This window comes from Sparus aurata, chromosome 3 (genome assembly GCF_900880675.1).
Source record: "Sparus aurata chromosome 3, fSpaAur1.1, whole genome shotgun sequence".
NCBI classification, from domain to species: Eukaryota; Metazoa; Chordata; class Actinopteri; order Spariformes; family Sparidae; genus Sparus; species Sparus aurata.
Genome location: NC_044189.1, coordinates 23873611 through 23893788, shown reverse-complemented (window position 1 = coordinate 23893788; position 20178 = coordinate 23873611). Strand labels below are relative to the sequence as shown.

General features: G+C 42.2%; 1 protein-coding gene across 1 annotated transcript; it reads left to right on the top strand.

Moving 5' to 3' along the window:
• Positions 1-1866: 1866 nt before the first annotated feature.
• Positions 1867-19254, top strand: mfsd2ab (MFSD2 lysolipid transporter A, lysophospholipid b). Its single transcript, XM_030411991.1, has 14 exons — positions 1867-2179; positions 5669-5794; positions 6771-6895; positions 11894-12017; positions 12838-12916; positions 13030-13199; positions 13342-13432; positions 14040-14161; positions 14392-14475; positions 16078-16161; positions 16343-16455; positions 16564-16707; positions 17091-17267; positions 17355-19254. The coding sequence occupies exons 1-14, from the start codon at positions 2090-2092 to the stop codon at positions 17404-17406; spliced, it is 1581 nt and encodes a 526-aa protein (XP_030267851.1). The 5' UTR covers positions 1867-2089; the 3' UTR covers positions 17407-19254.
• Positions 19255-20178: the final 924 nt, after the last annotated feature.

The following is a 20178-nucleotide window of genomic DNA, read 5'->3' as shown; positions in this document are numbered from 1 at the left end:
CACGCACTGGAAATAAACGTGTGCAAGGACTCTCAAAATATTGAAAATATAATTCAGCAAAAAAAAAAAATCATATTTTGGGTCATATTTGTATAATTGAAACGTCTCTGCAGCATTGTTCAGACTTTGTTCTGTAAAGTTTGTATTATAAATGCAACAAGGGAATTGAGTATGTCAGCTGAGGGCAACGTTGATTTTGCAATGTCTCTGGTATAGTAGGTGAGAATATTCCGCTAAGGAATATATGCTATCTGGAAATACTGCTTTTGGTGAAATGCTTTTACGTATGCAGGGAAATCTAGGCAATATAATGTAGAATATATCCACACAGATAAATACTGCATGATCTTTGCGTAACAAATTCACTCTGATTAATGTATTAATTCACTGGTCATAACGGTGAACCTCTTTCTGCCAGAGATGCATTTGATGTTTGAGGATATTTGTTGAGAAAAATTCAACGCTCCACAAAACAAACGATAAAAAGTAATTAAACAAATGTGATATTTTTACATTTCAGTTGAAAACGTTTTGAAAATGTACTTAAATTATCAACACCATGTGAATAATAGCGGTGTTGACTTCATGATGTTGATGTATTGTGTTGCAGAGATGAAGCGAGCATGTCGACCAGCTAACACACGTCCCGGTCCAAAGCTCTGGTGTAAACGCTCCCCTGGTCCCTGAGCTGCCGGTCGGAACCACTAGCTGCACCGCTACCTGAGCGAAAAAGGGCAGCAACAGTTAGCAGCAGTTAGCGGTTCCTCTGTAGAGATGCTAACCTCTATTTTTTTTTTTGAGTATCTTTTGACCAGTGGCCAGTTCTGACATGTTGCACTCTCAAATATTATAGACAATATCATATTAGATTGGGAATGACACAGACAGTGAAACTATAGGGATGCACTATACTGGATTTTTGCAGATATCCACCATGCCGATGTTTTCCAACTCACACCGGCTCTGTTTCCATCTTATCACAGAAAACATCAGGTCTTTCCTGATGTGAAATTAACATTGTGTTATGCCTCCTTTTATTGTACCAACCGACTGACTGTTGCAGATAAATAATACTTTTTAAGGCTTTATGGTTTAGAGCTTCATCTAATCACCATGTCATTTAGGCAGAAACATTCATTTTTCGCCCCAGCGGCGATATTTCATGTAAAGCCTTCATCATCCGATACAGATGACATGCTGTGCATCCATAACTTCAACTACAGAGAACTATATCGCACTTTGGGCTGCAAAGATGAGTGCAAACTGTTGTTGCGTTTCAACCCTCTTCTAGGAGCCCATGCCCAAAATTGTAGAAATACTGAGGTCATGAGACAAAGCTCCCTTAACACACACACACCCCACCCTCTCACTAAATGTTACTTATGAGTAATTTACATATATAACTGATTAATTCTGCAGGTTTTTATTTCACAACATGGAGCTCTGAATGCAACTCTACAGCCGGGGATAAAACTCTGGACACTGAATCAATCAACCCTATTGTGTTCTGAAGGTAGGCAAATCTAAATCTATGAGTCAGCCTACTAAACATCCCGCCAGGTATTAATTCACAAAGATGTGACCTCAGTGCAGCCCTGGACACTGGAGCGGCGTGTTTGTTTATGGATAAGCACCATGCGACGCCTTACTCTGGAATTGAAACAATAGGCTTATTCCTCATTGGACTCTCACAGCTGTTTGCACTCACTGATGAAACTCAAAATTTTCTTCAACAAGCTCCTCAGGGAGAGTTCGGCGTCATCTCTCCTGGCAGCAAGTCAGATGATACAAAATCAGGACAGCCTGGGCAGCCAGTGAGCAGCCTGACTGTGACCCTCCTCCAGAGGGGCGGGGTTAGGTGTGGGGTGAATGGCACGTTGAAGGGGCGTGGACCTCCTCAAAATTACTACATCCACCCATACTGCCACCGCATCCACTCAGTTTCCAAACAGATTGTGTGTGTAACCTACGACGATACGACTGGAAGTGTTTCTCAGATTCTTTATCAGAAGAACCGCTCGTTATTTCTCACGTTTTTCTTCTTCGTTGGTGCGCGTCAAGTTCAAACCAAGAAGCCAGATTTTCTGCTATGGCTAAAGGAGAAGGAGGTGAACAATACTCCAACGCCAGTTTATTGAATAAACCGGGCAGCTCGGATGGCATCCAGCTCGCCAGAAAGGTGAGTTAATTCATTTATTTATTTATTTTTAAAAAGGGAGAATTGTTTTTCTAAATCACCTCACCGGATAGCAGTAGACGGGGACGAACCCTGGTTTTGACTGGATGTATGTTCAGCATTTGAATGAATGGAGCACACCGGGGTCTGGGGGAGTGACATTTCCAGGGAGTGGGTCTGGTAACGTTACGTTAGCTCGGCGCGCTGTGCCCATTGTGGTATGTCGACTCAAGGAGGCACCGGAATATGACTCGATAACATTTTTAAATGAAAATTCTATATTAAAAAGAAAAAGAAAAAAGAGAGAAACTCGAAAATTAATCAATTTCAGCCAATATCTCGGTACTACTTAAGCCGAGTCTCCCTCCTCTGATCCTCTTTCTTATCACGAGACATTCTTCAAATGGTTTAAATGGGACAAACCAAAGGTTTGGACCGTGCTAAACACGGTTAAATATAGCACGTTAAGTCATAATTTTTGTTTGTTTGCAGACTGTAATGATAGTGGTTTTCGGTGTACTCATTAAACCCAGCCACATAGAGCTAAAATTAAACCCTGAAGAAAAAAGCAACCGTTAGCTAACGTTAACGTTACTCCTCTTTCATAACGGCTGCATTTAAATATGATCTTCATTTTGTCGCCGTTGGTAAGCTAGCTTGGTTCATGTAGCCATTAAACGTTACACTAGAATTCCCTATTTGCATAATGGGCTCCCATGTGAATTGTATTTAATTAATTAATTTTTTAAAAAATTCAATGAAACATTGAACATGTTAGTCTTTTAGTGTGCTGTCGCCGGGTAACAACAATAACATGATGTGTCTATGCTAACATCTTCCATACGGATTTATTTGGGATTCTGTCGCCAAAAAGGTGTGTTTGAGTGCTGCGTTCAATGAAACACCCTTAATATCTGAGAGACGGGAATCCAGTCATAACTGTTGCTGGCATAGTTACGCAAATCAAAACAAAAATTATGAATCGAAAATGTAACCGAACGAAAGTGTTATTGGCAGGGGTCTTTCGGTTTCAACGGAGCAACGTGTCAAAGTGCTTTGGATTGTAGCAGTGAAATGAGGAGGGGTAGATTAGCAGCAGCATGGTAATTCGGTGGTTGTTATGAAAAAGCGGTAAATGACCACTTTTCATTGTCATTTTCACTAAAAAAGTGTCCTCGGTTGTTGCGGAAAATTCACACTGAATGTGGTATTTAGAGTGCTTGTCGGAGGGTAATTCCCATGTTTCCTGCGGCTTTGAATGCAGCAGGAAGCTCCCAGCAAGGCGACGTGTCAGACAGGGAGGCAGCAGCCAGACGATCATTTACCGAAATTAGATTTTTTTTTTTTTTTATTAAATATTTCTGTCTTCACATATAACATTAAGAACGTTTCTGCACAGTCAGAGTAGACCCCGACTCTTTTTGGATGTGCATTTGATGTACGCATGTTTTCAGTCGTCAGTGGTATCTTATCATTACTGGTGGCGCTGATAAAAGAAGTGGTAGCCATTCAGATATTAGGGGCCAGCTTTTCATGTCAGGTTCGCTGAACACTGCTGGACGTCCTCATGAGACAAACTCTCCGTGAAGGAGGCTGAAAACACCAACAAGACACTTTCACCCTCTGCTGTAACTGATTTAATAGGATGGGTGAGGCAAAGAGTCATTTAAGTGGATTGCTCCAAAGCCCTGTGACACTAATGCAGTGTTATTATGACGGCTCCCCAAAAGAGCTACATGACACAGTATGCACATTCACTGTAATGTCATGTTGCATCAAGGAGTGGCAGAAAGCTGTGGACAGGTAGAACAGGTGTAGGAGGGAAACATGCAAGGGTTTGCAAACTGTCGGCAAAAATGCTTCGGTTTGAGATGTTCGTCATCACGAGTCAGGGTTAGGTTTGATCCATGAAACCCAACGTTCACCACCATGGAGGCATCATCACCACGTAGCCCCACCTGTTGTAATGCCAGCAGACGTTATGTTCAGTCGCCAAAGCCTCTCATCTTTTGATGGTGCTGGTTGCTCGCCTGAGCCCTAGAGTGTTTTGTCACCTAAACAGAGCCCGCGTTGGCTGTATCAACAAGACAGAGGCCACTTCATTCAGTCACAGTGATGTTTTGTGTTGTGGCGTGACCTAAAGCGCACTGTCCATTTTCCTCTCAGACTTGAGGAGCACCGAAATGTGGCAGCAGTTCAAGGTCCTTTTCATAGGCTGGCGATGCTATCGTCTGTCGTCTTTTCTCCGAGGCCATAACAGGACCTTCATTCAGCACCAGTGCGATGAGGAATTCTTTGCACGGCTGAAAAGAAGGCAGATTAGGCGTCACCGAAAACACCCTTTTGATTGGCCAGGGAGGAAGGTGTGTTTTCAGCCCCTCTCTGGGCAGCGGTGGTTAGAGCACTGGTTAAACTGGCAGCCGTCCGTCTCAGATATTACGCCAGTTCAGCCTGCAGCCAAGCGCTGTCAACCGCTCCTCTTTAGTGTGGTGTTGTCATGCCCTGGCAGTGATCAGCAGAGATTTGTGTCGCTATTAGAGGAGTTGTTTAGTGTCTGTCTGCTGAGGAAATTATTACATCTACAGTAGAGAAAATGGAAAAGAATGAGTGTCTGTAAGCAAACCAAGGGTTTCTTGTTTCCCAGTGGCTGTCTCTGACTTCTGCCAAATACGCTGCACGATGGTTAGCTTTTGCCAGCTGAACTCTCTGCTCTTAAGACTCCGGCGATTAAGAATTTAGGCCACATTCCTAACGAGGCACTAAAAAATGTGTCGTTTTAATTGGGAAGTGAGAAAGACTTGGGCTGAAAATTAGAGTAACAACAGGTTTAGGATTTGCTTGTTCAGAAAGAAATTGAGAAAGTTACTCATTCATAAGTCCTCGGGATATACTTGTATGCTGTTGTATTGCAGTCACCCTGTTAGGAACCTGCACATGCTTAGGCCTGTCAAAGCCCGAAAAGATTGACCGACAGCTGTAAATACTTTTTGGACACCTTCTGTAAAAGATGTAAATGTTGAATGTCTCAGCTACCTGAAATCCCATGGTGGGTATCACCTTTCAAAAGATAAACAGATCTTGTTAGAACTGCAACTATCTTCATTATCAATTACTCTGCCGTTTGTCAAATGATTAATTGATTTTAAGTTAAGTCTAAAAAAAAATGTCTCTCAAAACTGATAAATAAAAAGTGATGAATGCTTATCTGAATTTCCCGGAGCCCCAAGAAAAAGACTCATTTTCTATAATAAATGACAAAGAAATGCAGCAAATCTTTGAGACTTTGGCTTGAAAAACAACTGTAACAATTGCTGGATTATCAAAAAAGTTGGCAACTGATTACCTTTTACTCTTCTAAATGGTTCATTGACCAATTGTTGCAGCTTGAGATATCATGCCTCCTATATCCTGGTTCCACTTTTAGTGCTGATGTTGTTGATAATTTTACGTGATTAACTTTCTCTTATTTTCTTGGTTTTTTTTTTTCTACAGCATGAGCACAGGAACAGACTGTCAGTCTGCAACAAGATCTGCTATGCCGTCGGCGGGGCACCCTACCAGATCACAGGATGTGCCTTGGGCTTTTTCCTGCAGATCTACCTGTTGGACGTAGCTCAGGTGAGTTGGCTGCGATCTTTTCACACCTGTCCAGAGATTGAGTGTCGCTTTCATATTGCAGACCTAATTATAGCCCCCCCTGCTGCCCTTTGAGGACCACCTCCCTGTGAACATACTGTGCTCCCACTCTTGTCCTTCCATTACTCCGTGTCCTGCCACAGTATGCGCGGTGGCATTTACAGACTCAAGGACAAGGAGTCGTACACAATCTTTCCTGTGCCCTCGAGTCACCTCTCTCATAAGGGCACACACAGGGACATTGTGAGTGCATAAACCTCGCCAACAAAGGAGGCGATTATCCTGGAAAAATGAAGAGGTGGAAAAAGTTTTCATTATTGTCTCATAATGGAACTGTACTGTATGAACAGGCTTATACGGGCTTGCTCTGAGAAAACGTAGGGAGGGGGGTCCGATTGGTAGCGCGATGAGGAGGGTCTCACTTTAATGGGCTCTGACACTAATCTGATGGTAAAGGCCAAAACAGCGTGTAAGTCAACCGCTTCCCAGGGGTTTAGCTTTGTCCTGCTACTAAGATCCTTGATTAAGAGTCTATTGGCCAACGCAGCATGGCGCAGGAGTACAGTCGGGAGTGGAGCATTCATCGTGCCTGGCTTCCAGTCGGGCTCGTCTCCTCTGGATGAACAGCAGAAGGGCTGAGCTGCCAAATGGCACCTTCACTGTTTGACTTGATTCTTGCTAAGTGCTGCCTTTTTGATTATTGACTTAAAACAAGCAACATTTCTCACTGCTTCATCAAACAGTTTCACAATACAAACCATTTTCCCTTGTCAGCTTGCTCATGGCGGTTAGTCACTGTGGAATACATTTACATTGCCTAGCCTTGGAAGCAAACAGATTATATTGCACCTGATTTACAGGTTTTTTTTATAGAGTGTCAGGAAACAACCTACTGAATTGACAGTTTGTACTTTTACAGCCACAGTTGCACTAATCTGCGTTTGTTCTCTTTTGGCAGCTGGATCCCTTCTATGCATCCATCATCCTGTTTGTTGGCCGAGCATGGGACGCCATTACGGACCCCACAGTGGGCTTCCTCGTCTCCCGAAGCCCGTGGACACGTTTTGGACGGATGCTGCCCTGGTAGGTCTAACTCCCTGCTACTGTTTGACTTGTTTTCTATAATGACTAGATCCATTTCTAGAGCTACTTGCTACATCCGGGAAATTGTCTTGAGAGTATCCTCCTCCTCCAGCTCTAATGTTTTGTCAAATCTAGTCACACCATTTCCATTACAGCGTCGGTATGTCATTGAAGCACTCGTCACACATTTGCAGTCGGAAATGCTGATTGAGTCAGAGCTGCTAGTGGAAGTTTTCCAACCAGATATTGTACATGTGTCATTGTTTGGGGGCGGGGCCAGTGCCTGTGTCTGGAACCCTCCTGGGAGGGGTTACTGTGGGTCGTGCTGATGCAATTCCTGCTTATTGCCCACACATGCGTCCTTGTGTCTGTTCGAGCCCCCTCCCCCTTTTTTTCATACACACACACATCCTCTATGAGTACAGGCCATTAAGGGATCCCCTGAAGAATGTGAAAACTGTGAAATGGTCAGGGATGGACCGCTTAAGCCAAAATGCAAAGACAGTTCAAGCCTTTTTGTTTTTATACCAAACAAATATAGGGAGTTCCTGCAGGTGCTGGATTTGCACATTTCCCACAGCATGGCTTTTGGCATAGCATTGACAAATATAGCCCCTGCCTGCTACCTAGTCTACTTCTGTCAGCAACCAGGAGGACTCAGATAACTGGATCCATATATGTCTGAATAAAGAGCTAATTCCAGCTTTTTGATATTTTTATTAGAGCCTTTTTGGGCAGGGTTCTTATTCCTTTATATCGATATAGGCTCTTAGTTTTTTTTTTTTAACAATAAACCCTCTAATGTGGTTCTCAGACATTTTAATATATACAATATATGTAACAGGCAGGACATTTTACAGTTTGACAATTGATTGTTTTAAACGGATGTTGCCTCCTTTCCAACGTCAGCTTTTAGCCTTAGTTTCCTCTGAGAACATCTTGTTCTTCTTATTCAGTTGTGGGAAAAATGAATATTTGACATTTTGTTTGTATTATTACCTCATTGATATTGTAAATATTAAAATTCTGAGTTTTCTCCTTCAAAACTACATAGCACCCCTTAAAGATTTAAGGATTTGAAAAAAAAAAAACGACAGCTATTATTTGTTCTTTCCTGTCCCTTTGACCAGAGCAACAGTGACATGCCCTCATAAAGAGCAACACAGCCTAAAGCTAAATTAATGTTAGGATGTTCACTTTGTGTGGCAGCCTGGCTGAGGGAGTGGGAGGCCCGTGATCAGACCTTTTTCACAGAAGGTTACTGACCCCTTTTTCTTTATAGCTGCTTTATCCCCTTCCCCCATACCTCTGCCTCTCAACCTCAGAGCAGCCTGCTTGCCTAGATATCTCATGAGTTATTAGTCTGTTCATGACTAGTGCATGAGTGTTAACCGGTGCTTCCTGCATTGTCAGAAATATTCCAGACCTCCTTCAGCTCTCATGTCTAACAGGTTTCCTTCAAACTGTTACGTGAGTGAAGAAGTGTAGGGTGTCAGTGAGATGCTGGATATAGGAGTGATCTCCTGTCAACACCGGAGATGCTTTAGAGCTACTGTCCCCTCAGTGTTGAGGAACATGCTGTGCCCTATAGAGCGAAAAGGTGACAAGACACAGTAAATGTCTCAGAGGGCATATAATGAGCAGCACAGGGAGATGCAGGGCCTGCTTGATTAAAATATGATTTCCCCAGTTGTGTATGAAATGTGTGCACCTTTTTGAAAGAAGGGAGATGAACCCAGTCGCCCAGGGTCTTGTGTGGCCCCCCTCCTCAGTTTCCTGTTTTATTGTTCCCATGGGTGTACATGTATAAAAAACACCTGCATAATGAATATAGAATACAAAGGAATAATATTCCTCTCCAGCTGTTGGCTAGCAGTTCCCACGAAGGGACAGAAACCTTCCTCTGTGGTTGGAAATGAAGCAGTGGCGGTTACAGATGATTACAGGTTCACTCACTTCTTAATCCCAAAAATGTAGAACTGAATGCATCCTTCGAAAATGTTGTTGCGGACTTAATGTTTGTGGATTGAAGTCAGTTTAATTGAACTAATGCGAGGGAGGGCTGAGGCTATCAAGTCATTGCTGCGATTTCCAGCCGACATCAAGATGCTGATGTTTGAGATCACAAAAGTGGGTCACGCTACCGCTGCTCGTGCAAAGCGAGATTCAGCTCGCCCATGTATTGTCAGAGATGGGTGTGGACCCGGGGGCTGCTGGAGGAATAAGGGGATGGAGGAATGATTGGCATGTTTCCTTCACATTACAGTCAGTTGGGTCGTAAAAGAAGTGAGGAGATGGTTGCGGTGCCTGAGAGCGGAGAGGCAGCCTGAGCTGCTCCATCTTAAAAGCTCCCTGTTAGGGAGTGGGGGAGGGGAGAGTGGGTTAGGCTTGCTTCTCATTGGTCCAACCCACAACACACCACACGCGTGAGCCAATAGCATGTCAGCTCTCGCCTGTGAAGATTTTTAAAGACTGGCTGAGGAATCCTGGAGGTTACTAGAGTTCAAGTTGCGACGCAGGGTTAGACTGAGCTGCACTGATGCTGCAGAGCTGCTGGAGCAGTCACAAGTGACAGACTGCAGGTTTCCTGGTATTCCCTGAACATGCATTTAATTTGATTTACTTGGACACTGTTGAGCTTCTGAAGTTTTTATTACTACCTAAAAAAATACAGGTGGTTTTGCTCAATGTGGATTTCAAATTCAGCAAAGTGTGCTAAAAGATGTGGTTAGTTTTACCTTACCAATGATTTATTTATTTTTTTACATAAAGCACGATTTATTATTTTTAATGTAGTTACTGTCGAACTGTGTCGAAATGAAGTCGAGGCCTCAAAACTAGAATGAGGCTGACTGATATATCAGTTGGCCAATATTGTCGAGTCGTCGACTGATATTGGCTGATCACAGATACACTGGTGTCAGTGTGGAACTTTCTTTTTTCAGATTTTTATGCAGGAAAAGATGCGTCGGATGCTTGAAAACAATTATATTTTAATATGGTGTGAAGTGCTCGAATTTTTGGTAAAGTGCTGGAAGTTTTAGGCCTAACTGCATTACTTTGATAATAAATAGTTTTATATTGGCTCACTCAGGTTAAATAAAGTCGCATGCCAAGTCTCCTCACAGACAGGTGACACATTTTGAAACATGAAACATTTTAGTGTTTCTTTTAGAGAAAAAAACAACAACTTAATTATGGTTGTTTATTGCAAAATGATTTAATATGATCCTTTCAAGCGCATATAAGTCTATAAATATGTCAGTTAAAAACAGATGGAAGTTAAAAGGGCATGTGAATACACCATGAAAATGCTTAAAGTGCTTGTATTTGATTATGGCATTTACGCTGGTGTCATTTTAGACAGCAAGTCTATAGTAAACTTGAAAATAATCCTGCCTCCATTACATGTCTGTCACCGGAGTTTGATAACCACATTTCAGGGATCCTTGCCAAAAATGTGTATTTATCATTGGATATATAGATGTATGAATTATTATTACTTCTTTACCTCTTTTTGTTGTCATCAGCTTGGTTGTTATCTTTAATTACAGTTTCTCACCTACCCAGCCCCATGATGGCTGCCAAAAGAACATTTTTGCATGTTGCTGTCAACGTACATGACATGTTCTCACAGATAGAGATGGACTGAAAGCTGTAAAGTGCCACCAGCTGAGATAAAATCACCTGAGTCAGCGCGGCTATTTCAGAGGACATTTGAATATGATCCGAGGGGGCATTTGACTACTATTTATATGGCCTACTACTTATGTCACTGCACTAATGTAAGCACAGTGCAACTGTTGGCTCAGTCTTGCAGCCTGTCTGAGAACAGCATGCACTGAAGTCAAATCAAATTCCATGCATACATAAGTAGGTGTTGGTCCCTTTTGGCACAGAAGAAATAAGCTTTTTAAAAAAATGCATTCCTAAGTGTAATGTCATCTCTGTACGAAGCACCTGCTTTGACTTGCGCACCGCACCCACAGTGGCTTTACACAAGTGTGCAGTTAGTCACGCCACACGTGGGAGGAAGAGAGTCTGAAGAAAGCTGCTTCTCCGGATGTGTCTGTCCCTGTGAAGCACACAATGTTTATCAGACGCTGTGTTCTTGTAAAAAAGTTGTTCAGTTTTCAGTCTGCAGTGAAGTTACTTTGATTTGACATCAGTCGCTGCCGTGCGTCATTTCTTATTTATGTTTATGACAATGGCATGCCGCTGCGTTGGTCAATTGTGATGCGTTTATGAACTCGCATCCTGTCTGATGGATCACCTGATGTTAAAAGTGATTAACATTTCCCGTAGAGAGTGGATGGACAAGCAGGATGCCCGGGCTGCTTCCTGTTCCTGTGGAAGAGGTGTGGTTGCGTTCACAATCTGCTATGTGATTGGAGAAAGTTGGTCAGACCATAGCAGCAAGGAAGTGACTAATATAATATACTGAAATCCTGAGTTCTTTAAAGTGGCCTCATGATGGTTTTTACGGGATGTTAGACGTATGATGAAGAGGAGGAGGCTGGATACAGGATGGCATGGATGTGCTTATGTAACTAAAATGCCATGTTCTTATTCATATCAACATTCTTCTACTGCTAACACACATACGAATGCCACAGTGAAGCATTTTTTACATTAAAAAAAAATAAATTGGATGAATCCTCTGTACATGATGAGATCAGAGCAAGTGTCTTGTTTGGCAACATTCCCCCCCCCCAACATAACCGTTGCATCCACGCCGGAAGGCCGACCCGTTTCATGCAAGTGAAGGCAGAGAACACTGTCTCTCTGTACTTGATAATCAGTGTGAAGAAAAGTTGGCACAAATGCAATGAAAGCCACCCTCAAACAATTTGTTACGTAACGTGTGGCCCCTCTCTTTATAAAAGCTCCTAATTGTTTACAGAGTCCGAATGTTTCGCACACACGAGTAGGCTCACGTTTTTGGACATCCGCTGATGTTGTTGTTGTTGTTGCTGTCTCTCCTCTGCTCCTCTGCAGGATCGTGCTCTCAACCCCTCTGGCTGTGCTTTCCTATTTCCTCATATGGTATGTTCCTCCTTTTGAGGATGGCAAAGTCATCTGGTACCTTTTCTTCTACTGCATCTTCCAGACCCTTCAGACTGTGAGTACCAGGCACACACACACTCAGCATGTGCTATTAACATGATCCAGTGTTATGACTCAATGTTGCACATACGTTTTACACCTCACAAATGACTCCTTATTTTGAAATCAAAGGTTACTATGGGGTCAATATGAAGTAAACTTGATTGTGATTCATCTTTTTTTTTTCTTTTTTTTTCTTTTCTTTTTTTTTTTTCTTTTTACTGATTTGATGATCACAAAGTGTAGCAATCTTTCCATCACATTTAGTCAGGAAATATTGAATCGCACAATAATCTAAAATGATTAACGTCAAAAGGAAAAGTTCCACATTTTGGGAAAAACACAGTTTTATTGCAAAGAATTGAATGATGGGATTGATATCACTCTCATATCTGAGCTGCAGCAAGAAGGTAAACTTACTGTAACATAAAGACTGGAAATGGCGGTAAAAAAACAGCTTTGCTCGTAACAAAATCCACCAGCATCTGTTAAGTTCACCTATTAAGACGTTAAATATACACGTTGTGTAAAGTGTAGAAACAGGCCCTTGCCGTCATACTAATGGCAACATGAGGGCCTATTTCTTGGCTGAAAGCAGTAACCTCCTTTAGTCTCGTCTAGTTGCCTGGCAACTGCTTTTTGTGAGGATTAAACAAACAAAATGTAATAATTGTTGAGTTTGCGGGGTTGTGATAGGCGGATTTTATCATATCTGGACTGGACCAAGATAGCTTTTCTCCCTTTTTTCAAGTGCTTTCCACAGAACTCTGCATCACAGTCGAAAAAGCTCTGCACTCACTGTCCTCACTTTGTTCCTCTTTTTCTTTCCAAATCAGTGCTTCCATGTGCCGTACTCTGCCCTCACCATGTTCATCAGCTCGGAGCAGAAAGAAAGAGACTCTGCCACAGCATACAGTGAGTATCACAGACTGCATGGAAAACTTTCCAATGAATCTCCTGACAGGAAAGAAATGTATTGTGTGTGTGTGTGTCATCTCATTAATATCTCTCGGTGTTTCCCCCATCAGGGATGACGGTGGAGGTTCTGGGAACTGTTCTTGGTACAGCCATCCAGGGGCAGATCGTGGGCATGGCGAATGCGCCCTGCCTACCAGGACCCGGCGACATCATAGCCAACCTGAGCAACTCCTCAAAACTCCTCAATAACTCAGAGCCTGTCATTTCCCTGGAGCACACGGTAAACATACACATACTCATTAGTCACATTCTTGGAAGTAAACCCTAACAGCAGCTTTACTGTTCCAAGGAAAAATAACTTTTGTAAGACCGATGATGTTTGATAACTGTTGTCCTTTTCCTCTCTCGTTCCTTCCTCACAGAAAGCGGCCTACATGATTGCTTCTGGTGTCATCTGTTTAATCTATGTCCTCTGCGCTATCGTTCTTTTCTTTGGTGTGAGAGAGCAGAAAGGTAAGGCATCGATCTGTCAGTCAAACTGGCACTATTGTTCACTCCTTGAATTGTCTCATTTTGTCTTGCATTAAAAGCAAAAATTAATGTAAAAATCCTGAAATTAGGGGTGAATCAGAGCTGATTTATTTGCTCATGAAACTATTGATCTATGTCTATTTGCTTCAAATTGTTGGCTGTTAAATTAAACCCTTTCTTTAGTTGAAAGGGCTGAGTTCATAGATTTTTGACACTTTTCGAAAAAAACCATTAAAACCTCATTCGATCGAGTCAATCTCCCTAATTGGATGCACACAAACACTCTAACCTGAACAGTGAACAGAGCCATCAATGACGTTTCCACTCTAGTCCAATAGGGATGCAGAATCATCGCTGTCTGCTATGGTCTGACTGTGGGCTGACGGGCTGTATGAGGGCACACAGGATGTGGGCCAAATTAGAAAGCTTGTGACCAGTGACGGAACTAATAGAAATCCAGTAAAGACGAGCCGGAAAGGCCGCTCCTCCTGTACTGAACTGAAGATCAATTGCAGCAGGAAAACACGAGTTAAAAAAATGTGCTCAGGTGGTCATTTAAAAAATCTTTGTTCATTTGTTTCTCTTCCAGAGTCGTCCTCTCGTCCCAGGTCAGAGCCCATGGGTTTCTTTCAGGGGATTAAGCTGGTGATGGGGCACGGACCATACGCCAAACTGGTCATGGTCTTCCTCTTCACCTCGCTAGGTTTCATGGTGAGTATAGAGACACATACGCGCCGCTTTAACAACGGGCTTGGTTACTGTGCGTCAGTCCTGCGTTTGTTTTTTGGTGAAAGAATTCAACCATATCACAACTCGCAGGTTTGTGCTCCCAGCCACAGTTTACTCAGTGCCTGCGATGTTGGCGCGCGGCGTGTTTTGTATGTTTGTGTGTTTAGGCAGTAGAATCTGACTGAGCGAGTGTCTGTGCTCTCGTCCCGCAGCTCCTGGAGGGAAACTTCGCCCTGTTCTGCAGCTCCACGCTGGGCTTCAGAAATGACTTCCAGAACATTCTGCTGGTCATCATGGTGAGTCCACGCACACACAGGAGGCATTTTCAGACACGCAGACATTTAGGCTGTTCCCATGGTGCCGCCGCATTTCCCTCAGCGTTTGAACCCGTTCTTTGTGTGGAATAAGTTTAGCCATCAGCTCCGAGTACAGACAAAAGCTTCCCTCCCAGGGCGAACACATAAATTGTCTTCAATTACAAGGCTGCTCTGTTCTTGGTTAGAAAGCAGTGTCTCCTGGCTGCACATTTCCATAATATGTGTCCACTCTGCCTGAATGCCACCCCATTCCCACAGACACTCGAGGAGCCACACTTTTATTATCCTTTCATTTATCTCTCTTGACCACTCTTGGAAAAAAGCTCATCTTCTCAAAGCATCACCTCACGTCCTGACAGGTAATAAAGCCAATGAATCCACAGATGTGCCTTCAGTAGCACGCACGGTACTACTGCATGGGCTGAGAAAGTGCAGGTTAGCGAGGGTGAAAAGATTACGTGCTTTGATCCTTGACTTTATGGAAAGGATTATGGAGCCGAGGCCGCGACTTTCTGATGAACTACATTTATTTAGTGGTATGACTTTTCTTTTATGACAGAAAGTGCTCCTCGTGAAGTCACCCATAATCCTCACGAGTAATTTGATGAGATGTGCGACTAATCCTGGAAATATGGATCTTATTAGATCAAAGATCAGTTAAACAACATTATACAAGTACTTGCTCTTGAGACTGTATTGTAAATATAAGGCTTTCACGTAGCACAATATCTAATCCAATATAGTATCTCGTTGTTGAGCTTTGCTGCTGCACGGCAAACTGATTTTCAAGGGCCGGGCAGTGTTTATGTCAGAGTATTAGCCATGTTTTTCTGATCTGTTTTACTTGGCAGGAACAAAGTCGGTTGTGTAAAGCATGCTTTATGAGGTCCATTTGGAAGATAAAGGCATGTTAATTGATAGTGATTGATTCGTGAGAGGGAGGCTGTTAAGCCTCACAGTGCAGAGGTTGTGTGGTTTTGAAGAGGACGTTTAGACACATACTGCTGCGAGGACAAAACGTGAAAGCTGTGAACAGGAAGGAAATGAAGTGAGAAACCACATAAAACAGCGTTTGAAGCCGCACAGAAATGACGATGTCTGCGGTTTATCTCTTTCATGAGAAAAAGGTGGGAAAAAACCTAGCTCCGCGGCTATGTGTTATCTTTACCTTAGGCAAACAAGCAGGGGTCAGAGGCCAAACTGATCCGAGAGAGCCCTCTGCCCCTCCTGTAGAGTCATAGGATGAACCCTGCGGAAGTTTGCATCACACGGAGCTCGAATTTGTTTTGGGAAGGGCCGCAGAAACCATATTGTCTTCCACCGTAGCTGTTGTGTTTGGCAGGTGCGAGAGGTCAGATGTGTGCGTTTCTGCATCGCCGCGCAAGTGTTGTTGAACTCAAACAGAGGAGAGAGCATTTTTAGAATGTTTCTAATGTCGTGTCTGTACTGACTTTTAATGTTATACAAAGGGTCCTCCCTGTAAAAGAGGGGCCTTTACTGAAACCTCTGTGAGTTTCATCGTGCCGTGTGTATCAAAACAAAACCAGCTGGGTAACCAGAATTTCTTTTTTCCCCCTTCAGCTCTCTGCTACTCTGGCAATCCCCTTCTGGCAGTGGTTCCTGAGTCGTTTTGGAAAGAAGACTGCGGTTTGCGTCGGCTCCTTGGTAAGGCTCACACCACTTCCAATTCAAATGAAGCCTGTAAGATTTACAGGCCGTAAGTCATATTCTCGGAGATTAAGGAAAATGGCTCTGCGGCCATTAAGAGACTTGTTCTGAGAAGTAAATCTGAAAGACGGCTGATCTTGTGTGCTTTAGTGGTCTAATGTGTCGCTGTTTTTTCCAGTCCGTGATTCCTTTCATGATCCTGGTGGTGTGTGTAAAGAGTAACCTGATTGTTACCTACATCGTCTCCTTCGCTGCCGGAGTTGGAGTGGCTGCAGCCTTCCTGCTGCCCTGGTAAGAACCCTGCAAACTTCTGTTTTTCCCTTTTATGTTTTCCTAACAGGAACACTATATGCGTTATGTATTTAACCAATCGTGACTTAAACTGTCTATGTTTTTCAGGTCTATGCTGCCCGACGTTGTCGATGATTTCCAAGTGCAGAACCCCGACTCCACCGGCCACGAAGCTCTCTTCTATTCCTTCTACGTTTTCTTCACCAAGTTTGCCTCTGGAATCTCTCTTGGCATCTCCACACTCAGTTTAGAGTAAGTATTCACTTAAGCACACACACAGCCTATATTTAAAGGAATTTCAAGCTTTTTTGTAGATGTTTCATTCACCAGACTGGATAACAAAAAAAGAAAAAAAAAAGTAGTCTAAATAAGGTTAAGCTAAATCTCTAGCACATAAATCCCACATCAAAGCGAGGAATTTGCTTTCATTAGATTAAGTACAGTAAGGCTGGATTGTAGAATCACATGACTGACTCCTCAGCAGACTGTTGGTCTTTGATCAGCGATTTTGGTGCCTTCACATCAAGATCTTTGCTTTTCTGAGAAAATAATAAATAACCACAGGAGATGTACGCCTCAGCACCAACGTTCTCCGCACCACAGATTTTAGTTTCATGATGCGTCTTCTTCTTCAGTTTCGCAGGTTACATCAGTCGAGGCTGCACTCAGCCAGCGGCAGTAGATCTAACCTTGAAACTGCTGGTCTCCGCCGCCCCCGTGGCTCTCATCCTGATCGGCCTGGTCATATTGTACTGGTATCCGATCGATGAGGAGAGGAGGCAAGGCAACCGCAAACTGCTACAGGAACAGAGGTAAGGCAGGACATGCTTTACTCTCTTGTGTTACCGTGTTAGGGTGAAGCCGGACTTCGACTGATCACTCTTTGTTTTCTCTCGCAGGGACAATGAGGCAGACTCAGAAACAGACTCCACAGAGCTGGCCATCGTGTAGCATATTTTAGAGACCCACAGACCAATCGAGCTATCGACTGGTATTTTGCACTGGGCGGGACCAACGGACCTGGGCCTGTTGGACCAAACAGACACTGCCCTGTCCAATCACACTGCTGCTGTTCCACCTCTACAAAACTTGACTATGAAACATTTTCCTGGCATGAAATTCACTCTCCTCTTTTGTTCAGTCAGATCTCAAAAGCCTTACTTTTTGTATGACACACTACTTTTGAGTGCAAAAATCTTTCGTTTTTAAAGGTTGGCCCTGGTTCTCAATTGAAGTTGCAAAGAACCATGAAATGTGATGGGAGCATGTTTTGTCAGTGCTGCCGTTATTGGTGCTACTCACTGGAGCTTGTACATAACACATCGAGCATTAACGACCTTGAGCACTGCGCTAAAAACAACTTGACAGCTGTGGGACGTGAACATTGTGAGAAACTTGAACAAACAGTGAAAACGCCTTAATTTTAGTCCTGATTTTAGGGTTAAGAATCCTAAAGTGGCAGACTGATACTCGTGTCGGTCACCTGCTCTTGAGTCATGACTTGGTGTGTATTTTGAACATGTTTAATTTTACAGTTAATCCTCACCGTTTACTTAAACCAGTCAGCCAGTTTGTGTTTCCACCGCATTCCCATCCCACTTTACTTTTAAAAGAGGCCATAATAATGTGATACTGGAACTAGTGGCCTGAGTAACTTCTGTGCTCTAAAGGGCTCCTTTTGTACCAATAAACATAAACCACTACAATACAATTTTTTTTTACGTCACATAAAAAGCATTTGAATTACTCTCATTACCTTTTTCATAGGACAGCTACTGAAGACAGGAAAGGCATCTTTCTTTCCGTGACACTGACAGTAGCCTCGACTACAGCCGGTACTAATTTAGTGACATTTGTTATTTAAATATTTATTAGTTTTTTGATTTTACTGTTTTTTGAATTCATGCTTGCTGGAAAGTCCTGCGCCTCGCAGTATTTAAATCTCTTTAAAAGCTTGAAAGGTTCCAACTGAATCGGACGTCTCGAAATGAGGAAAATGGGCTGTGAGTGAAATTTTTAAAAACATTTACACACCTTTTAATGCATGTTGCTATTGCTACTGTCTTTGCTATATATGCATTCAAAAAGGGAAGCACATAAATGTGGGAGGGAAAAAAAAGAAGATTGAAAGATGTAGGAGTGAACGTGTCATTGCCCTTGAGTGTGTTTTTTGAATACGTCTTATTTGTTTGTATATATGTGTGTGTTTATTGAAGGAACAATGAGGATGCTATGTGATCATCTCAATCCCTGTCATGGACGTGTGGATTGACATATTTCATATCATTGATATGGAAATGTGTACATACAGTGTCATATGTTATACATACTGTTACACCTTCGATATGTTGTCTCTGACGACTGGTTTGCCGATGTGAATTTGTTCATATTTCTTCCTCTTTACTTTTTCCCCCTCCCCAGAGATTCCTTACTGTACACGACAACATGGTGCCATTTTCACTCACTCAGCCTGTAATAATTGTACATCGTGTAAATCTCGCCCTGTTTTTTATTTTGCCTTTGTTTTTCTCTTTTTAGAACCTGTCAGTGAACTTTCCTCATCAATTTTGAGGCTGTAGCCAAATGTGTGAGCTTGAATCCCACAGTGGACACACAGATGCCTTGTGTACATGCCTCCTGTGCATATGTATATATTGTATGTAAACCTGTAAATATCTTTGATATTTGTGGCTGCGAGTGAAATGAACCTATGTACACTGTACTGTAGTTATTTAAGAAAAAATATTGACATTGAAAAAGATATTGTTAATAAATACTAATTGGTAAGTGTACTGTGAACGAGTTGTCAGCATTCCTTGTGTCATAAGGATTTGTAGCCATAACCCAACACCTACTGATGAGATAACTCTATTTTAATAGCTCCTGTCCTCAAAACACCTGACAGTGTCCTCAAAGGTAACCGGAGCAGGTTGTGAAAGCAGCAGACACAGAAGAATCACATCAAAAGTCAGATTTTAAAGCTCTACAAATACGTATTTGAAAGCGTACTGAATGATGATGAAGAGACGATTCAGTTGTGCCATTTTCCAGTCAAACACATCATGATGTGCAGAAATTATTAGTTTATTATTTTGGTTATTACAAAGTTTATAAGACTCACCCAGTCCTTCAGTTCACTAGACACACAGTTCTAGTCACACTTTGAGCATTATTCATGGTAAACCACTGCCATCTAGTGTCAGGGTTTGGTCCCAATGTAGTGAATGAAATTTAGACATGGATGATGAAAAGTATAAGCCTGCAGTCACACTGCAGTCTACACTATAAGTGTAGTAAATTAAACTACAGGCTACACACTTTGTTTGACTTTCATAGGAGCTATGTCTATTACAGTCATTTCATTCAAGGGTTTTTTGGAAAATACACTTGACTTGAGACTGTTTAATTTCAGAACATATAACACATTATCTTTTTACAATATCCATTTTCTGAGTTATTGGGCAGCTTTTTGAGAACTAAAACTTATAAAATCAGAAATTAAAAAACATACATATAACCTGCAAAAAGATGTATTAATATGCCTTTAAATGCTCCAAAAACAAAATTAAAAATAAATAAATGTAAGCATTAATCAATGTATAAAACGTGACTAATTTCTTTGTGATATTTCTGCTTTAATTTGCCTCTAATTTATCTATGTTTTCATTAATTCAACTATTTATGTATAGTTATGTATTTATTTATGTATTTGTTTCAATTTGC

Excerpts from the sequence above, each read along its gene's own strand:
- mfsd2ab (XM_030411991.1), top strand. The coding sequence starts at position 2,090 with ATGGCTAAAGGAGAAGGAGGTGAACAATACTCCAACGCCAGTTTATTG. Across the intron at positions 13,200-13,341 it reads TCATTTCCCTGGAGCACACG|AAAGCGGCCTACATGATTGC; the intron begins GTAAACATACAC and ends CCTTCCTCACAG. Across the intron at positions 16,162-16,342 it reads CGGTTTGCGTCGGCTCCTTG|TCCGTGATTCCTTTCATGAT; the intron begins GTAAGGCTCACA and ends TGTTTTTTCCAG.